This window comes from Cebidichthys violaceus, unplaced genomic scaffold, assembly GCF_023349555.1.
Source record: "Cebidichthys violaceus isolate CVI_PGR_0920_01 unplaced genomic scaffold, fCebVio1.0.p SCAF_40, whole genome shotgun sequence".
Lineage (NCBI taxonomy): Eukaryota > Metazoa > Chordata > Actinopteri > Perciformes > Stichaeidae > Cebidichthys > Cebidichthys violaceus.
In genome coordinates this window covers 1,381,927-1,403,162 of record NW_027176595.1, presented here as the reverse complement: position 1 = coordinate 1,403,162, position 21,236 = coordinate 1,381,927, and the positions used below count along the sequence as shown (strand labels likewise).

Sequence of the window (21,236 nt, the reverse complement as noted above, 5' to 3'; positions counted from 1 at the left end):
AGTAACCTCAATTTGTCTTCCGCTAGAGTTACCAGCTGTCAGTGTCACCTCAAGTAACTGAAAAACAGGAACACACTGTTAGTCCAAATACACTGAATTATAGAACTCCAGTCAAATATTACAAATTGCATTTATCAATAAGTTATGACAATAACTGTTATAAAGTATAGCTAATACCAATAAAAACATGCCTAGTCTTACTTCCATAGTTGATGTATAGTGACAGAATAGAAAATAGTGACTCAGACGTTTGGCCAAGTCGAACTAAAAGTTGCTTGTAAAATTTTGCACAACTACGTAATTAATATTTTAAATGCAGGATTTTTATTTGCGATTTTAAAAGTGTGGTACATATCCTATCCACACTTCTTACCAGGAGGTGGCGGTAATGCGCCGTATCGTTGTTTACTAACAAGCGCAGACATTAAGAAATAGAAGAAGAAGAAAACAAGAAGACGAAGAAGAAACGAAAACGTACGTCGTTTGAATTATCAGGTCCTAACACACTTTCCAGCTAAATATCAATGCGTTTGCCTTGTTTGTATATGTCCACACCAACGTAATATACATGTTGTATTATAAGAGTTAACTAAACGTAACCTCACCTCTAACATGACTTTGCACTGTGATAAATGCTTTACTTGCTCTGCATGCGCTGCTGCTGTTGGCTAACATCTTTTAGCAACAAAGCTAACATGAGCTGTGTGGTAACCGCTCATATTCACAACGTAACAGGAATCTACTGTGTGAACGTGTTATAAAGCCACTAAACTAATATCACAAAGACGTTAGTAGCGTGTGAGTAATAAAAGAGTCCCTGTGTTCCCTCGTGTAGCACCATGCCGAAGAGGAAAGTTACGTTTGAGGACGGGGACGGAGAGTTAGAGCTGGATGACGAGCTCCCAAACAAAAAGGTAACGTGAGCACGAGACATCTAATTACATCACTGGTTAGTTAGTTAGTTAGTTTGTTAGGGCTGCATGGATACAACTGTCTCTACAATCATTGGTGGGAGAAGTATTTAGACCTTTTACTTCACCACAAGTAAAAGTCCTGAATTCAAAACCGTACTTATGTAAAAGTATGGAAGTAAGTTATTGTCATTAAATGTACTTAAAGTATGGACAGAAAAAGTAGTCATTGTGCATTGCATTTTCCCTATTGGTGTATTTTTGGATTAATATTACTGCTGCATTAATGTTACATGTTTAAAAGTTGTGCTCATTTTAACTACTTTATATACTGTTGCTGTCCTGTGAGAACCATGCCTCTATAAAAAGTCAACTTTTCAAGAGCTCAGACAAAACAGTGGACAGAATTGGACTTTTTAGCCGTCACACTGCGAGTCTTTTTAAATGAACACATGGACAGGTGGTCGGCCATGAAGCTAAATCAATGACAGTGTTGTTAGGAAATGGAAATAAATCGAGCAAGAAAAGGGATGCCTGTATAATGTTTGATAATGTTATATTTATTTTTATTTAATTTTTCTACTGTTGAACCAGATCTGCGAGGCTGTGAGTGGACCAGGCTCCAGGTTTAAGGGCAAACATTCCCTTGATAGCGACGAAGAGGATGAAGGGGAAGAGACGAAAAGCAGCAGCAGCAAATACGATATTCTGGCCAGTGATGACGTGGAGGGTACGTCTACTTTAACATTTGAACTGTAACTATGAAGTGATAGATGGCAGAGAGGTGGTCTTGCTTACTTGAATATGACATGTATTACTTCAAATATACACTTATTGAATATACAAACATACACTATTGATTATATATTTACGGTAATTAATTCACCTGAGACCACATTAACTACGTTTTCAGGTCAAGAGGGAGCAACGATCGACTATGACGAGGGGGTTTCTATCACACCTTTCAACCTGGACGAGGAGATGCAGGAAGGATACTTTGACTCTGAGGGAAACTACTTCATCAAAAAGGAAGAAGAGATTAGAGACAACTGGCTTGACAACATTGATTGGGTAATTGTATTTCAGGGACATTTTGAGTCATGTCTGAAAATGTTTCAAGCAATGTGCAATAATATAAGTTGCTTCTTCCAGGTGAGGGTAAAAGAGCAACCTTTCAAGCAAAAGAAGAAGGGTCTTGGAGCCAAACGGAAACGCAGAGCCGGTGATGAGGATGAGGCTGAGGAAGAAAAGCAGAGAGAAGAGAAGCAGGCAGGCAAAGAAAATGACGAAGGAGAAGACGAAGAGGAGGAGATGGAGCCTGCAGAGGACCCGCTGGCCTCCTTCACTCAGCACCAGCTCACTGAAGCTGTGGTCGAACTGTTGCTGCCTGGGGAGACGGTCGCCACAGCGCTCCGTCGGTTAGGAGGCCTTGGAGGACGGAAGAAGGGGAAGCTGAGGGAGGAGAGTGAACCCACAGAGGAGAACAAACGGGATACAGAAAAGCTTGACAGGCTCACATCACTAGCTGACAGATTGGTTGGATCTGGGATGTTTGAGATCTATCAGCAAACGTATGAAAAACTGGCCTATTTGATGAAGAGTATGAGCAGCAAGCGACCAGCTGTGGAGAAGAACCAAGGTGGTGAAGAGGAAGAAGATGAACTTGACATGTTCGCAGATAAATTTGACGAGACGCAAACAGACAGAGCAAAGGAGGACGAAGAAGACAAAATAGGTGGCGTAGCGTTACTTGTGTGCATTTTCCTTCAACAGTACAAAATATCTTGTTTTGTTTCATCCGGTTTTGTCTTCTTCTCAGTGAGTGATGCAGTGATGTGGGAGTACAAATGGGAAAACAAGGAGGATTCAGAGATTTTCGGCCCTTTTACCAGTCAGCAGATGCAGGTATTCTCTTCCACCCATTCAATGCAGTTCTTGAGTTTGTAGGTGTGTACCAGTTAATGGATAAACTGTTTATTGTGAAAATATGGCACAAAATGGTATCAACTCCAAGTGTTTCTCATCTCTTTTGTTTTGACCGTCTGGTTTTGTAAGCAAGTATTAAAAATATTCTGGACAAACTTGCAGCAGATGATGGGGTGACAAAGCTAGTGTAACTGGACTAATAGTATTAAGTATGGGTTTATGTCCAAAGACCAATTCAATTTATTTGGTCCACACCGTAGAATGATTGCAATGATGATTGATTATGACATCCACAAATCATTGATGGAATCATTGATCAAAACAGAATATGTTTATTGGGAATAATATGTAGGATGGATTTGGTATTCTGCTTGTTATCCCAGTTAAACATGACAAGTAAAGAAAGAAAAACAGTAACTTTAAAAAGAGTTATAGAAAAGTGTGGGTATAGGTTAGACGAGCTCAGAACTCAGATCGTCATATTAGAAATTAATGTGTGTTTTTAAAAGTATGATCGACTACATGCACAAACTTAAAGGGATAGTTTGGATGTATTGAAGTGAAGTTGTATGAGGTACTTATCCACAGTCAGTGTATTAATCACAGTAGATGGAGTTTTGCTTTTGAAAAGAGCTGTTTGACATCACGGTTAAGGGACGAAACTATTCTTTGAAGAAGCGTACACCCAAACTGATATTGATGTTTTTTTTAGGTTTCTAATATTTGTTTTGCTGCTGCCCTCATCCACAGTATTACATTACTTCGCGTCTGTGCCGGTACTCCTGTTTGTTTCTCCAAACTGGTGGCGTGCCGAGCGTCATCTACTGTAGCTAATACACTGACTATGAATAAGTACCTCATACAACCCCACTTGAAAACATCACAACTATCCTTTTGACTTTATTTTGGCATTTACCCAATTATTTTTGCTTTTTCTCCTCGATACTTTTGTACCTTTTATTAGAAATCCCATTCTGTTTACTGGGTTATTGGACTGCAGGCTGGTTCTAGCTTTAACATCAAATCTGGCCAGGTGGGTTTTAATCTTCTTGTTGTCTGTTTTTCAGGATTGGGTGGACGAAGGCTACTTCAGCACCGGTGTTTACTGCAAGAGGATCGACCAGAAGGGAACTCAGTTCTACAACTCCAAGAGACTAGATTTTGAGCTGTATACATGATTTATGTCCAGCAGTAAATGAATCACAACCATCGCGGCCATGAAACGTTTTCATTGTTTGGTGGCTTTGGTGTCAAATCTATCATTTTAGCAGGGGCTTTGTTTTCTGTACATTGTTTTTAAATAAATGACTCATGTATGTGTTGTTGCTATCAGACATTTGTTCTGTCTTTGTTATATTTCTTAGAACCAAATCACACTGGGGATCATCTATGGCTCATTGAGAACAAATGTAATTCTAATCATTTAGTGAGGTTTAAATGGTCATTCCACTTCACATTGACACATTTACATTTTATACATTTATTTTCATTATTTTGTTACTTTGGAGTATTTCTCCCCTGTGTACCTACTACTGTTCAGAGGAAAAGATACTATTGATACTATAATTGAATGGCACTTATGCTGCAAAGAAATTCATATTTTCAGTGAATAGAATACGGAAATGTTAAACGCACAGCTTCACGTATTCACCGCTGGATACTTTTGGTAGTTATTAGATTATATCTAGTTTGCATATAGTCACAGATCCATCAGTGTTACCTCCCAGGACGTATATAATATCCGGCCAGTTAAAATTATTTATGTAGTATGCTGGACATGGTTTTAATGTCGGAAGTAATAAGACAACATACTGAACTTTGACAGTACAAGTCACAGTGTAATATTGCTCAAAAGAAAATAAATCCTAATTTAAATCACTTTTCAAGCAGAAATACCCAACTCTTTATGCTCCCGGGTTGTTGAATGGGAGAATTTGCTGCTTTTATTTGTCTTACATCGTAGCGAATTGAATATGTTTAGGTTGCCTGTTGATGACTAATCATCTTGTGCTCTAGTTTTAGACCAAACAATAATTTAATTGAAGTAATTGTAAATTACAACCAAAAGTAGTGATTTAATTTAATGTGTGACTGAAATATATTTAATTTATAACAAAAGTTACAATTCAATTTTGTTTTAAAAATACAACAATTTAGTTACAAGGTGATTGTAGTTTAATTATAGATGTCTTATGAGACAATCTGCCCCTGGGAACAGACATGTAACCCCTTTTAAATAAGGGCAAGACCTCCGGACTGAAAGTAGTCATCTTTTTAGTGTTTTTGTGTCTCTTTGTAGTCATTTTGTGTTTCTTTGTGGTTGTTTTGCTTCTCTGTAGCTACTTGTTCTGTACATAATTCCTTTGTACTGTGTCTCTTTGTGATCGTTTTGTGTGTGTTTGAAATTGTTTTGTGTCTATTTTTGGCCGTCTGGTGTCTCCTTGTAGTCGTTTAGTTGTCCTCTGTCCTTGTAGGTCTATTAGTAGTTGTGCGTCTCTTTCTATTAGATACTTTAAAACAACAAACGTTAACACTCACTACGAGGCCCTGGGACCCCAGTAGGCCCGTTCAGTAATCCACCAGTGTGACATCATATGTAGGACAAATCCTTACGTTTTCACTGGTGATAATGTTATTGTGAATTAGGTGCTCTTAATTAATGTTGTCAACATCCAACGCCTAAAAGTATTAAAAATGTGGGTCTTCGGGGTCTTTAAATATAGTAGGTCAGCCGAGGACGTAAAGAAGACTATCGTTTTTTGTATTTAGCAGTTTGTCGTCGCTCACCTATTGGCCACCTTCCACCAACGACGTATTCAAGGTCTTCTCTGATTGGTCAGATTTCAACAAGACTTTCCGGGCGGAAAGCAACTCGCTCTGTGATTGGTCCATCTGTCTGTCTGGTTGTTGGTTTTGTAAAAACGGATACATTGGTGAGTCGCTGTAGAGGCGCCGTCCAGCATGCCTTGTTTACGGTGAGGGTCGGAATACGAGCCCGTGGTCCAGCTTAACGTCTCTGGTAAGTTTGTTTACTGTGCTTCAGCCTTGATAACCGTTTGCAACCAACGTGCTAAACCCGGGGTACGTCTAGTTACCCCGTAGAGAGCACTTGAACGTTACGAGAGATGACAGCTCCCGGGGCTACGACTACTCCCCGGTGCAGAATCTCTAGCGTTATATTACACACGGTGTGAATATCGGCGTCAGTGTTGACGGAGTCACAGGAAAGCGCCGCGCAGATGTGGCCGAAGTGTTTTAATTGACAGTATTTTTTACGATAGTGAATAACAGAAGAATAACGTTGGCAAATGTTAACACACGTTAGCTCACATATAACGTTAAAAGTTTGAATTTGAAACTGTCCATTCCAGCATTTAGACCTCGCGCAGTTGTGATCGAACCGCCGCTTCCATTTGATTGAAAACATTCACTGAAGATGCATTCCTGTCTAATTAGCTATAAAAGATTTTTATAAGTCAGGTTAGTGTAACACGATCATTAGCTCGTCTAACGGTAACTAACGTGAATGTTTTTACGTGTGAACAATGACTCACAAAGAGCTCAAATTCACAACATGAGTGGTTTTTTGTGATTTTTCTTTCCCCACCATCGTGTTTATTGTATTGATGTTGACTATAAAGAGTCTCTGGTTTTGCATCACTGCTTCAATCTTAAATAAAGATTAAAACCAACATTTTCACGATAGCCAATAACTTCCTCTTTACATTTAATTAATTCCTTGTCATGACCCTCAAGAAAGTTATTGTTTAAAAAAACAAGCGTAAACCTTTTTACAAGATATGTTGACATTTTAATTAGCTCCATGGAAGATATCTCTCTCACCCTCATTGACTTTGTGTATAGTTCTATTATAATAATAATAATAATAATAATAATAATATAATAATAATAATAATAATAATAGTTAAATTCCTCATGAGTGCTCTCTAATGTGTAAATGTGTATCTAAATCTTTATTTAGTCTTGTTTCTCTCTTGTTTCCACATTAATGAACCGATAATGACAATTATTGTCATTATCGGTTCATTTGCACATCGATTCATTGTTTGGTCTAATGTCAGAAAATAGTGAAAATTGACCTATTCAACCAAAAACTATTTTGATAATCAAATTGGCATGGTAATTTGTAAAGCTAATACATTTAAGAAAGATGTGAGGGACATTTTTTCACTATTTCCTGACATTGTATATACACTGATGAATATTTTTCCATTTTGAAAAGGAAATGATTAAAAGACGTTTCCTCGTTTCAGAATAAACTGCCGTCCCAGAGATCAGAAAAGTAAGTGAAGCTTTATTTTTAAGACCTTTTTTGAAGTCCTTTCATACCGATTTCATGCCCTGCATGTTTGTTTGTTTTCTGTTGTTGTTATTTACAGACAAGGAGAGAGAGAGAGAGAGAGAGAGAGAGAGAGAGAGAGAGAGATCAAGGGGATGTTGACTTATCCCTCTGACTCCCTCCATCAGATAGTTTGTCCAATGGATGAACATGCTATTCCTCCAAACAGTTTCTGTAGTGCACCCACCCACAGTGAACCTCCACCACCTCTCCTCCCCCTTTCCTCCATCACTCCCAGGTATAGTTGTTGTGGCACCTTTTGCTTTCTTTTGCTGTAGGTGTTTATTCCCCTCCTTTGCTGTTTTTCCCCTTTATGGATTGAATGATTTAGGACACACAAGTTCTATGGAAGAAGTCTGATAAATGTGAATTTCCATCAGTGCTGAGATTAGGAAAATGTATTTTCTCCATTTGAATTTATCTGGTTTGCTGCTATTCATGCAGATTTAGATATATGTCTACAGAGCACACTGTGGAGACTGAATAGTTTTTTTTCCAAGTGTCTTCAGTCACCAATGGAGACGAGCAGCAACGCAGAGACACAAAGGCAACCTGTAACATTTATTTTGAAATAAAACGATCGAACAGCAGGTGGACGTTCGAAAGCTTGAATGTCGATGTTAACAGTCTCACCTCAGCTGAAAGATTATTGCAATTGTTTTAAGTGCATCTGTTCCCTTCAGTCGCCACAAAGACGTATGTAAGACATGCTCAGAAAGTTAGAAAGTAAACATCAGTTCACAGTGGGCTCGTATTTATCACATTCAAGCAGATAAGGTTATCAAAATGATTCATTAGAATATTCATGCTTGATGTGTTGAATGTTGGTCATAAGTTAAGATGGTTCTGGTGAGGATAATTTTGTTGCTGATACTTATACAGATTAGGGATGTCCCCAGCCGATCCAAAGGTATCGGTATCAGCTAAAATACAGCTGATCAAAATCGAATCCTTTCTCTCCTGAATTGTGTTTGGTCCACCTCAGCCTGCTTATTGACAGCCAGGCTGTGCAGTGTACTGTGTACCAAAGTGAAAGTTAGAGCGTGTGAATGTGAAAAATTATTTGATTGCATCTGTGAGTGTCTCTGCTCTGACACCCGGGTTGGAGAAATACACTGAGTCACTAAACTCCAACAGTAACTAATCTGTTAATCTCTTCTCTCAAAGTAGAAAAGAGCAGTGTACAAAACATTCAGCGAGCAGCTTCTCATTTTTAGCCGGCACAGACTGTTGCTTTTGCTGTTTTAAAATGAAGACTGAAGTGGCGGCAGGTATCATATCAGCTGTCACTTCTTAACCTTAATTCCGTATTCTGCATATTGACTTGGTTTCCTGATTCACAGCTGTGCGAAAAATGGAATATCTGGACACAGAAGGAGTGGCCGCATTCAAGAGATCCGAGCACAAATCCCGAAGAAGCAGAGCAACATGGACAACAGAGCCGCTCAGAAACCACCCAGACAGAATCTGGCCCCCGCAAAGAGACAAAGAGAGAGTGCGAACATGGTAGCAGTTAAACTTTAAAACGTCTTTTTCAGGTCCTCTTCAATAACCCGATGAGTCACTGCTCATGCGTCTCTCTGATTTGTAGGTGTCACAGTCCAAGCAGCAAAGAGTTGAAGGACCCCTTGAACATGAGAAACAAAAGGAGGTCAGTTATGTCTTTCCTCGCTCTAGATGTTCCACACTCAGCTTAACCCTCTGTGTCTCTGTTGGGTCTCTGTCTGCAGGCCCTCGATGGTATTTTTCATGTAATACAGCTTTCAGTGACTAATCTGCTTGTGCAGCAGCTGTTCTTACGTCTGTGTATGTCAACAATGGAGACCGGTACAGTGAGCGGGGTGTGAGGGTTAATTGAGTGATTTTAATCCCCCTTCACGGTCTGCTGCATCCGACACAGACGGGCAATCGAGTGTCTTAATGTGACCCAGTAACGCATAAATGTGATGGATACAGAATGTGTCTTCATTGTAGAGGTGAACCAGTACCAGTGTTTCAGAATCCACTCAAATGACTGAATAAACAATCAAATAAATTGGCTGTTTACCAAAAAAAAAATTTGGAAAATAACCCTTTTTTTAAAATCTTGAATACATTTTTCTTACACACAAAGTGCTTTATTTAAATTTGACAAAAATTTAATTAGGTTTGAGTTTTTTTTTCTTCTTTTTTTTTTTTTTTTTTTTTTAAATGGAAAAGGAGACGGCAACATTTTATTGTTGGTTGTTTAATTGCTTGTAGCACAACACTGCTTAATTTTCTGAAAACATCTGTAAACTGTTTATGTATTTATTTTCTCAGGATGGATTTGATGTGAGTTTTGCAGCAGAGCGCCAAAATAAGTAAGTGTTATAGCAAAGTCTTCTCAGCTTGTGTATACATGATAATCATTTAGTCGATATTATACTTGATCTGGTGTTTTGTTTTCTTCAATGTTTTTAATTATCTGGAAAAACTGTCTGTTGGTGCTGCCTTGTGATTTCTGTTGTTGAAAGTCTAATTTCCAGTTTTTTCATTTTTATTTATTTAGGCAAAACGACCAGAGAAGCCCAGAGACTGAAGAAGATGTGGTCGAGCAGTTTGCTGTCGATACCTCACAGAATCCTGACACCACGAAACCTGACATGGATACATGTGGGGGGGGTTTGGCTGTCGGACACTCTTTTGAAAATGCCTCCGCCCCAAAGGGATGGGTGATCGGCCCCTTGTTTCAGTCATTCAAGTCCAAGATGGCCAGTTTCACAGAGATAGTCATGAGTCCCGTTAAACTCTTCAGAGCCAATAGTCCTCCACCGTGCACGGACCTTCCAGACAAACCTGATGATCCTGAGCTGCAGCCCACTGGAGCATCTGATGTGGAACACTCGGAGCCAAGTGATGCGTTTCCTTCAGAAGCACAAAGTGAGAGTGGGGGTCAGGAGAGGCTCAGCAAAGTAGAAGGTGCACCAAACTCAAAAACTGTTGCTCTTAAATATTCAAAAAGATTATCGTTTGATATAGAGTTGCCAACACACGGCTCCCAACAGGTCAATGAATGTGCAATAAGCCAAAAGGAAAAGAACTTGCCTGATTCTGTGCCTTTGCAATGCCGCCCCTTACCCTGCATTGTTTCTGAGGACGTTTCAGGATTTGTAGGGTCCGTTATTATGCCCTCTATATTGTTGCAGCCCTCTCTCAATAGAAGTGCCTCACACAAAAACAAGGTAAATATCTCTGGTCCTATCGAGGACCAGAAAGGCAAATTGACTGCCCAGCTGAAACCACTGCCAAGGAAATGTTCAGTAAAGAAAGTTGCCTCTAAAGTAAAGAAGGAAGAGTCTGAGGTTAGAGATGAGCAGTTTTCTCACAGGAATTCAGTCAAATCAAACAAAGTTGATTCCGTCTGTTATGCTCAGCCTGACACTGACTGTCCTCAGTCTGATGATGGTGATGATGATGATTGCAGGAAAGTAGAAAGTCTGGATTGCCCCAGCCACCTAAAAAACTTAAATGATGGTGCTAATGGAGGGACACTGAAGCCTTCTTTGGATACTCAGGAGCTGGACTGTGAGCTGAACCCTGAACCTTACTCAGCTTCAGGTCTTGGGAGAGCAAAGAGAGGAGTGGACCTGGACGGCCACTCCCAAGAGTTTGTGAAGAGGAAGAGATTAACAGCAGATACATGTACAAAGGATACAAAAAGACAAGAGTTATTAAATGTGGCTTCAGATGTTGGCATATTGAGACCACCGAGAAGAGAAGCTGTGTCGACAAATCCCATTGTACGTAAGGAAGAAACGCTGAAGCCTGTTAGAAAAAGACCATCTGTTTCAACAAGAGCAAATAAGAAAGGAAAAAATGGACAAGAAATAATTGCTACAATAAATGAAACTGTGTTAATCACACAGACCGAGAGTTACTCACTGGATGAAAGCAGTGGTGTGTCAGAGAATAACCTAAAGGGCAGCAGCAGCAAGGGGAAGCCCAGGGGATCGTGCAAAGAGCTGAAGACCAGAACAGGCCTTGATAAACCTGAAGTAAACCTGGATAACCGTATGGAACTGGAAACCAGCACGGCTATTGCCTCTACAAAACAAGCCCAGCAGGAAAAGCTCTTAGAAGTCCTCACTCGTCCCGCTGTAAAGCCGCTCCAGAGCACAAGCAAGCGCCGGAATATCGACAAGAAACCAGTCAAACGGAAATCGCCGAGCCAATTTAGCTCAACTCCAGAATCGGACAGCACTTTGTTTTCTACCTCCTCGGCACTACCAACGAAGCCATTAGATCTCACGCCCACGGACTTGAGCGCCTCTCGGTGCGTTCAAAAAGAGGACGGCTCGAAAACGGGACTGACCCAGCCGTCCAAGAGAACCAAAAGAGGTTTTAAAGTGGTTGTTAAATCGTCTGCGTCAGGTGGGACTCAAGAGACAAAGCGGTGTATCCATGACCGTCATTTGATAGCCAAAGAAAACCAGCCCAATGAAGGCAAAGGTAAAATCTCAATGGACCCTTTGTATTTTGAAATGACACCTTTTGAAAGTAATCAACAACCTGTTCCTTCGTCCTCCCAACCTAATTTAAACGGCTCTGTACGATCAAACGATGAAGTTCAGCACGTCACCAATGGGAAAGAAAAGAGTGCTGCTTCTGTATCAGAGGAGTTGTTTCCCACTGACCCTGAAGCCAGTAACCACAGCAGCATTACTGCAAGATGGGTTAATAGGAAGCCAAGAAGAGCAGACAAACAAAGGAGAAGATGCAGGGTTCCGCATAGCAGGACATGTAAAGGTGAAGAGGTGACGAAGTCCATCACTATGGACGATGCAGACCTGGCTACAGCAAGTAGCTCAGAAGGAAAGGACTTGTCAAGGTGCCTGTTGCGCAGCTACTCTTGCCCAGAGATCCCCTTCCTTCGTGTCCACGACACCTCCTGGACCTCCGCTCTGCATTCGTCCCATCACAGCAGGACCCACGCAACGCACCAGTCTTCCCACACTCCCGTCCATCATGCCCACAAGTCCCTGCGGCGGGCTCGCCGACACACGGTCTGCAGCGTAGAAGTGGAGCGGGAGATCGCCCCGCTCTGCCTTCGTAAGGAGGTGTACCCGTCCAGAAGATCCCTCCCGTATGACAGAACCACCCAACACCTCGGGTGGTCTCCTAGTCTTACACTTTCTCCCAGCAGTTCCCTCTCCGCTCTTGCTTCCTGTTTCCTCTCAAGCCCCTTGGCTTTCCTCTCTAAGAAGATCGACAGCAGAGGCGCTGCCACCAGCCCCAGCACCTCCAGTCATGTTTTCTCTCCCGCCTCCTGTTCTCCAAAATACCCAACGGTGTTCCTCCAAAGAATTGACTCGTCTAGTTCTCCTACGTTGGACTATAGTAGCAGGTAAGACTCTCTTTAAGATCCGTTATAATACCTTTTATGATCATGCCAACGATGCTGTGCTGATATTGCCTCTTGGTGTCTTTGCAGTGGGAATCTGTTGGCGTGTGAGATGGAGAGAAGACAACAGAGTGAAGAGGAGGATGATGGCGAGGACACAAGCTCATCCAGTCAGGAGTTTGAAGATGTAGGGTTGAGAGAAGAAAAGGCTTTGTCTGATTCTGAAATCAAGGTATACGTCATGTCACTTAAATATAATGTTCCTTTAGCACAAGATTGTGCTAAAGGTGTAATAACACATTGTCGAGCATCATTTTATATGGATCCTTTTACATTTTTGGATTGTTTATAATGCTAAAATCAGCAGTTTGAAGACCTGACGCTGGCATTTGTCATTTTGTCATCAATACTTTCAGAACGATTTAGGTTACTAATCCTCTTGTTCATCATCACAGGTGGTGCAAAAGAATGAGGAACGAGGGAAAGTGTCATCTATAAGAATTCGGAAAACTTTACCCAAACCTCAGAACAACCTGACACCCATGGGCCTGCCCAGACCCATCAGGTAAATACCCAAATAAATGGGCGGGGGAGATCACTCTAGAGAACAATGTGTGTGTGACAAATGAATCTCAGCTCAAAGGACCACATAGTCGGTTTATTCTTTTGTACTTTTAACTGAATCCCACCGCTTTCTAGGGATTTATATTTTCCCCAAAAAGATCTTTTCTGTCCCAGTAGCAGAAACACACTAGCTCAGGAATATTGACTTGTTTATAAGGAACAACACTAAATGCAACTAAAGTCCCTTGTTATTTGTGCTGTGTTCTCCTCCTTCCTGCAGTGTTAGTAGACTTGTTTCATTGAAGAATAGCTTCTAACAAAGCTCCCTAATTCTAGGATAAACACATCTTTTCTATAAATTCCTCACAATATAAGTTATTTTGTTATTTGAAAGCATTTAGTTTGAAGCAACAAAATCAGGAGTAACTTCAGACCAGCGGGTCTCAGCTGAGCTTTAGGCTAATAATCACGGCCTTAGCTTCCCTAAAATTACTAAATGTGCTGAATTTATTCATTATTCATGCACATTTCTGCCTCATTGTTGACCTTTAACAAAGCAAAAATATGTTGTTTTTTTCTCCTTGATCTCTCTCCTCATGAGCAAGAAGAGAAAGTTCAGGCTTTGATTATTTACCTGGATGTGAATAGTAACAGTCGGCAAGTTCAAAGGGAAATCTTGATCATTACCAAACAGTGAGTCAAATGTCTCTGAAGGTCTGTAAGGTCTTTATAGATGCAGCCTTTAGGTGAAAGATCTGCTGATCATAAATATACACGGTCACTTTGGATCGTTCATAGCAAAGTCAAACCCGTGTTTGAAAGTAGGACAAAATCGGCTCACACTTTCAACTGCCATTGAGGGTTGATTTGTCAGTACATGTTTATTGAACACTCTGATCCATATTCAGACTGATTGCAACAGTGTTTTTTTTTCTTATGTTGCACCACAGGCTGAAAAAGAAGGAGTTTAGTTTGGAAGAAATTTACACCAATAAGAACTTCAGCAAACCCCCTGAAAGGTAAGGTCCACTTTACAACATTAAATGCACGTTAAAAGATTAATTTAAACACAAATATACACACAATAGTATTTCATAAAGGTCATTCATCTTTAACAAATATAAAAACAGTTGTACAACATTTTTTACAGTTTCCCTTTAGACTATGGAACAGTAAAACAAACTTGATGTATTATAGCTCTACGTTGTGTCTCTGGACATATGGAGCTGCAGAGTTCCCTTTTTAAATAAGGAGTCAGATATATAATAAATAAATATAAATTATTTTTTTAAAATAATTTGTTATAAGTCAACATTGAAATTTATGGGATTACAACACAAAATGTATCTGTATAAGGAGACGCATGTTATTGACACGACTAAAATAAACTACACCTCACAGCTGTGACGCAGTGACACTTATTACACACCACAGAACAAAACTGTTGGATAGACGAAAAGATGGGTCACATGCTGTGTCCCAATTCCATATTCTACATTTTTATAGTATACTGTGTCTGCACTTAGTTGACATGATGTCAACATACTTAAAGGGATAGTTTGGATATTTTGAAGCAGGGTTGTATCCGGTACTTATCCATTGTCAGTTTAGGGCAGACAGTACATGGCTGTCAAACTCAGCACGGCCCCAGTTTGGATAAACAAACAGGAGTATCAACGCAGGAGCAAAACTTATTTTAGACCCCTAAAAGAAATCCATATCAGTTCAAGTGTGTGCTATATTTAGAATATTTTCACTGCTTTACTAACGCAGAACACTGGAGTTGCTGGTCTAGCACAGCCTCGGTCAGTTAGTTTGTGTTGTTGTGTGACTTTGGTGTTTTTAAAAGGTTAATTCAGATTCGCAGAGTAACACAAACAAACTAACCGATGGAGGCAGCAACTTTGTGGACTGAGAGGTAAAATGACTATTTTTGTCAATGGCATAATTTCAGTTTTGCGTAATATGGAGTTGGGACGCAACTAGAGTTGAGATTGTTGCCGCTAGTGAGGAAAGGTTTGACCAGAGGGGGGCACCAGAGGAAAGATTAGTTAATCAGCTTCACCTGCTGATATGTTGGGTTCTGTTCTAATATATGAACTCACTCATTGATTAGAATTTGTTACTCTGGTTTCAGCCGACTGGAGACCATATTCGAGGTGCCTCTCAATCGCCGGGATGGCTCCTCGTCCTGGTACGGCCAGAGGCGGGTCAAACGATTCCTGGAGTTCCTGGATGCCGGCGAGGTCAGAAAACCAAAGAAGCCACTTGTTGGTGTTGGAAAAGCAGGTATTTCCTCTTCCAGGACGAGACGGGGGGGCTTCCCTAAAGACGAGCCGTCCCTCAGCGCGCAGGATGTGGACTCACTTCTCTGTGCTAAGCTCGATCAGCTCAGTCTGTGGTTGACAAATGATCAGACAGACAGCTGACAGACACTGCGGGAGATAATTCTGCTTATATGACTGTTCCTAATGTATTTTCAACCTCTGCGCTTTTCTTCATCATCACAATCTGTCCGATTGTTGTGGTGACAAGTTGTTATTGAAGAATTATGTTCTGTAACATTTGTAGCCTGCAAGTTGCAGAACGATACATCATAGCAGAAGTTGGTGATAAACATGGTGGTTATATGATTCACACAGTAAGTTACTTATTTGACATTTAACCTCTGCCGTCCACTTTTCCCCCTGGCAGCTTTCCATCTGATGAGTGAAACCGTTGAGAAACAAACGTTCTTGGTTTAAGCACTTGTAGAGTATCATAACATTTTCAGTATTCGGTTGTTTTTTAAATCTCAGACTTACCCAGAGTTCCACATCTGCACATCCTCCCGGTGTGAGTGATGCTGCCGTTTGTAGTTGACCGTTTTCTTTTCTAAAATGCACAATGCATCGGACTTCCTTTTCACTGTCGCGTTTGAAAGAAAGCATTGTATTGCAGCATTGTTGTAAGATAATCCATAAAGACAGCTGATATATTAAATGCTGAATATAACTTTTTTCCATGCCAGCAAGAGATTTGTATTCGCCAATTTCACAACCAAGTTTTTGTCCGTGATGTATATGTACTGTCAAGTGTGTCTACAAGTAGCACTTGTTCATCATTTTACTCAGCTCAGTTCTCAGTATTCAATTATTCGTGTAAATGTCATGGCTGAAGAGGTTTTTGTTGTATGAAATTTAACTTTGAAACAATACGGTGTTCAGATTCCACTGCTTGTTCGCTTTAAATGACCTGTGGTTCTCTGGACTGTTTTGTGTATTGCGAATGTAACTTCTTGATAAACTGCTCATATATGTATTTTTATTGTTGGCCAAATTTGATGAGATTGCCTTAACTGTAAAATGTTTAAATAGATGTTTGTTGTTTTTGTCTACGTATTGGTGATTGTTTTTACGAGGGCGGGTCAAGATCCTTTCAACAAATCAGAGCACAAAGTCATTTTTATTATGAAATAGTTTGTTTGTATAAAAGTACAACATATTGATACATTTGACATTAATAAAGCTATTATGGTAACAATGCAGTGTTGGCAATAAGAGCAGGATCTTGTTCTCACTGCCGTCACATGTACGTCCTCCAGTAGAGACCCAATCCTTGATGAACAAGTTAAAGTCGCTACTTTTTAGATTGACAGATGAGTAATTTATTCACTTTTGTAGTATCTATAGTATATACATTATCTAAGAATGAGAATGTTAAATTGTAATATTAAGGATTGGGTCATTATTGGCGAATGACATTTCTAACCTTTAATAGATAATGTATATGTGTCATGTAGTGTCATGTCTCAAACTATAGGCAATGCTGGATTTTTATATGGTTGTTTAGATTTTGAATTGTCCAAGTTCATATATTGTTAAATAAATATTACGGCATATAAAAGAAACGTGAAAGTTGTAAGGTTTTTTTATACTGTTTTCTAGAGTGGTTGATCCTTTTGTAAAAACACAAGACCTGGTGTGGAGTAAGTAGAAAAGTGTAAACTGGGACAGCGGCCATGTTGTCAGCACAAGAACACAGTGTGTGTTCTGTGTTTCTTCGTGGCTTTAGTAGTTGATGAGGAGCTTTGTACTGTCCGTCTCCATTAACATCCAAAAAGTCACTCCTCTGGTGGACTTCAGTAGCGATTCATCAAAGTTGATCAGTCTCCCAGAGTGAGGAGATATGAGACCAGCACTATCAGAGCGGGAGTTAAAGCCAGAATGGAAACCCAAACCACGATGGAGATGATGCCAAACTTTTTTGCCCGTTTTAAAAATGGCGCCGCTTTCTCTGGATCCTCTGCTGTCTCAGCCTGTTGAGGTAAAGACAAGACAACATTTTTTTTTAATTCAATGCCAAACTTCCTTTCAGGTCACTGTGTCCGTCTGTGTTTGTGGTGAACATGAAAGCGCTGTGTGCAGTTCACGGCCAGCAGGAGAGTGGAATGTGCCGCTTTGACATTTTGACTCAAAAGTACCTTGACTGAATTTGTCAGAGCCGTGATTCCGATGCAGGAGAGCCCACAGATGATGCTGCAGATGGCGAGTTTCCTGTGGTGCTGGTCATGCCAGAAGGAGGTGGCGCCCGGCCCATTGCTGCTGTTTGCTTGATTATTTTGTGCGGCTCCTGCTCCTGGGACAGTAGTCAGTGGGAGGGCCTCCTCCTCCACCGCTTCATACGAATTAGGTGATGTAGACATTTCTGCAAAACATAACATATTAAGAAAAGCCATAATTACTAAAAAAACAAACATTTTGAGTGAGAAATATGCAAATGATGGTTGAAAAGCAAAGAGCAATTTTACTGTAGGTTTGGTCTGAGTGGCTGCTTTATGGTTTTAACTTTGTTCACAGTTGATAGAATTGTTTGTTTTTCAAGATAAAGTGACGTTTAAGGAACTGGTTTCACCCTTTATATACGAGGCGAGCCCTGTAGGTAAATGTTTAGTTAATTAAAATGTGTCTGCTTTAATGCAGGTCTGTGAGGATCACTTGTGTAGTTTCTTCTCAGATTATTGTTCAGACATAACGGGACAGATTCTCACTCATTTCACAGGTTGTAGTTGATCTTTTCTGTTCCATTAATGTTCATGTTTACATTCTGATTACTCACTCTGTTTAATGTCACAATGTCAGAGTCTCTCTCCATTATTAAACCTGAATAACACTGAATAAGACCCATATAGTATCCCTTCATAATAAGACTATAATCTCTGTCCACCTGTTTTTCTTTTGGCTCATAATGATAAGAAGAATCAGTCCAGGTGTAATTCAACATGGCCCAAAGGGAATATCCGGGGTTTCAAAGGCTTTGCTCTTGATTTCCTTGAGAAAATGGTGTTACTTCCCCTAAGTGACGGCCCTGTGGTGCATGCTGCTGATATGTGTTATGCTAAAATCAGGGCGATGTGTTCCCAAGCTACCACCTTGTATTAAAGGTTTATAAGGTTTGATACCTTTACCCTGAGTTTGACTGATTGACCTGTTGCCTAAAGTGCTGGCAAGGCCAGACAATCTCAGTTTAAAGAATTTAAAGATACAAGTCCCCCACAAGCCTAAACATGTTCTTCACAAATGTTCCCACAGTATGCTCTTTCTAGTGAGCACGGGAATTTTTGTGAACTGGGTGTTTCCATCCTGAAACAGAAAGTAGCCTTTGGATGGCGTAACGACGTCAAGAGTTCCCTGTTAACTAGGCAAAAAAAAAATGCTTGAAAAACTTGTCAGATCACACTTTAAAAAAATACGGAAACCTCCCGCTTGGCTGGAAGTTGTCATGGCAGGAATGAATCTAATCTCTGATTTTATCAAAGCACTGTACGCGGCACGCAAGCATGCTCTGTGTGTTTGTTACCTGGAGACCAATGCACCAGCAGAGGGTTGGACTGGGTTAATAATAGAGTCACCATGTAACGCTCTACAGGCCCGTGAATCATTTGTAGTGGCTGTGAGGATTACTCAATGTGTGTTAGAGAATGATTAAAACAGTTTCTGTTCTGTAATAACTGAAAACAAAATTGTAAAGTATAGAATCACATTCACCCGATGATGCACAATTAAACCTCATTTAACGAGTACATTTTTTTTATTTAAAATACAAACCTGATCAAACTTTAAATCCTCAGTCTGAGTGCACTCCTTCACAGAGTTCTTAGTTGTCCAGTTGGTGATTCAGAGTGATATTAAAGTCCTATTGAGATGGCAGGCAGTTGTATTGACAGGCGTCCCCCTAACAAAACTCCAATATCAGGTGACCGCTTTCACATGAAGCTCCTTCCTTTTAAAAGTTGAAAGTTTTGGTTAAGATTTTCCACACATGTTCATCCAAACACAGCGGCCGTCATTGTAGTAGAAGTCCCAAAGACGAACAGCTCAGAGTCCCAGCCGGTCCCTGTGAACGCCCGGTGCTGTGTATGTTGTTGAATGGCAGGACTGAAACTCTTGTGTGAAACTTTCACGCCCATTCTTTGTGAACTATTTTTCCTCCTTTGCTCTATCTCCCTCCCACACATAAGTCAAACCCTTGGTTCACTCGATTACAGTAGCTGTCACGTCCTGTTCCATGTAGTCGCAGGGTCGGCTTCCTCTCTTCTTCTTCTTCGTTAGTCACAGTTTTACACTCTGTACATTGCTACAACCGTCTCTTCTTTCCCACACCACATTCCTGAGTGCTTGAAGAAGGTGTGTCAGCGCTTGTCGCTCGTTGCGCCTTGCGGTGAAACAGACAAAGATTTAAATCTGCCTCATTGTTTTGTAAATTATCCTGGGAGAACAAACAGATGTTGTGTTTGTATCTTCCACGTAACAGCTCATTGCTCAGTCACTTATATCTCTTTGAAACATACACTTCTTGCTCTTCTTGTTTTTCTAGTCTACTGCCGTCTCTCTGCTTTATGACCCAGAGATAAGACATAATATTCTGCCTTTGTTCAGCGATTCATGACTACATGACTGCATTTTTTCAGAGCTGACACCACCCACTGTACACTCTAGCAGCCTTCATAGACAGCGGGATCCTTCTGCATGGGGAAAAAGAGCATGGGAGGCTTCTGCTGGCTCTTCATCCATGGAGCCACAAATGCAAAATTCTAGAAGAAAATGTGTTTTTAAACTGTGGATTCATGTCGAGCTTCAGTGTATTGGGATACGTTGTCTGATTCACTTGTGTTGTAACAACTAACTGGCCTTGTCTTGCGTCAGTTGATTGCTGGCAGAGCTTCAGAGTAATAATAAAGTTTGGTCATTCTCAGAGTTTCAAGGACTGGTGGATATTTTTTATCTAAATGCATCGACCCAGACAAACAACAGGATGCTCACAGAGAGTCACGTCCTTGACTCCTGTTAGCAAGCCTCTCTTTGATTAAAAATGGAAATACTCAAGTAAAGTAGAATTACCTCAAAATTGTACTTGAGCACAGTACTTGAGTAAATAAAAAGAGTTACATTCCATCACTGATTATTAGTGTGTTTTTCAATCTTATTATTTTGTGTTTAGTTAATCTCTTCCTTAAATTCCCATACAAATGCTGTCGCTTTGATGGACAATGGGACAGTCCTGACCCCACCCCCCATGACCCCATCCACCAGCTCCAGACCACCAGGTCCCCCTCCCCCAGCCCAGCAGGGGCCCATGCCTCTCAACCACCCATCACAGACTGCCAACCTGCCAAAGACAATGATGGTGCACTTCTACACAGCCGTCATTGAGTCCATCCTCTGCTCCTCCATCACGGTAGCACATCATTTGCTCTGCTGAGAGGGTGATTGGCTGAAATCTGCTGTCCCTCCATGACTTGTTCGCATCCAGGACCCTGAAGCGAGCAAGAAAGATTGTAGCCGACCCCTCTCCCCCTGGACACAAACTGTTTGTGCCCCTTCCATCTGGCAGGAGGCTGAAGTCCATCAGGACCAAGACCTCACGACACATGAACAGTTTCTTCCTGTCTGCGGTTGGGTTCATCAACAAACCCCCACTGACTCTGTCATCCCCAGGACAATTTCCTACTGTTACACTCCCTTACGCATCCTTTCTATATTAAAATTCACTTGCCACTTTTATAATATACTTGTTTTAATATACTGTTATCTGTTTGTTTGTTTACCATATTTTATTGTAACTTTTAATATTT

The 21,236-nt window shown here is 40.6% G+C and overlaps 2 protein-coding genes across 3 annotated transcripts; both read left to right on the top strand.

Annotated features, from left to right (window-relative positions):
- Positions 1-419: 419 nt before the first annotated feature.
- cd2bp2 (CD2 (cytoplasmic tail) binding protein 2) lies at positions 420-4,169 on the top strand. Of its 2 annotated transcripts, none has more exons than XM_068728043.1 (7): positions 420-495; positions 836-914; positions 1,506-1,641; positions 1,825-1,982; positions 2,064-2,646; positions 2,731-2,816; positions 3,905-4,169. In XM_068728043.1, the coding sequence occupies exons 2-7, from the start codon at positions 840-842 to the stop codon at positions 4,013-4,015; spliced, it is 1,149 nt and encodes a 382-aa protein (XP_068584144.1). In that variant the 5' UTR covers positions 420-495; positions 836-839; the 3' UTR covers positions 4,016-4,169. The 2 variants fall into 2 exon arrangements, with proteins under 2 accessions (XP_068584144.1, XP_068584145.1); XM_068728044.1 differs by having other exon boundaries at positions 425-474.
- A 1,633-nt stretch (positions 4,170-5,802) lies between these two features.
- Positions 5,803-17,083, top strand: prr14 (proline rich 14). The gene is made up of 11 exons (XM_068727950.1): positions 5,803-5,856; positions 7,112-7,140; positions 7,367-7,435; positions 8,541-8,703; positions 8,789-8,848; positions 9,499-9,539; positions 9,728-12,562; positions 12,650-12,791; positions 13,015-13,124; positions 14,074-14,142; positions 15,261-17,083. The coding sequence occupies exons 4-11, from the start codon at positions 8,626-8,628 to the stop codon at positions 15,550-15,552; spliced, it is 3,627 nt and encodes a 1,208-aa protein (XP_068584051.1). The 5' UTR covers positions 5,803-5,856; positions 7,112-7,140; positions 7,367-7,435; positions 8,541-8,625; the 3' UTR covers positions 15,553-17,083.
- The last annotated feature ends 4,153 nt before the right edge of the window (positions 17,084-21,236 follow it).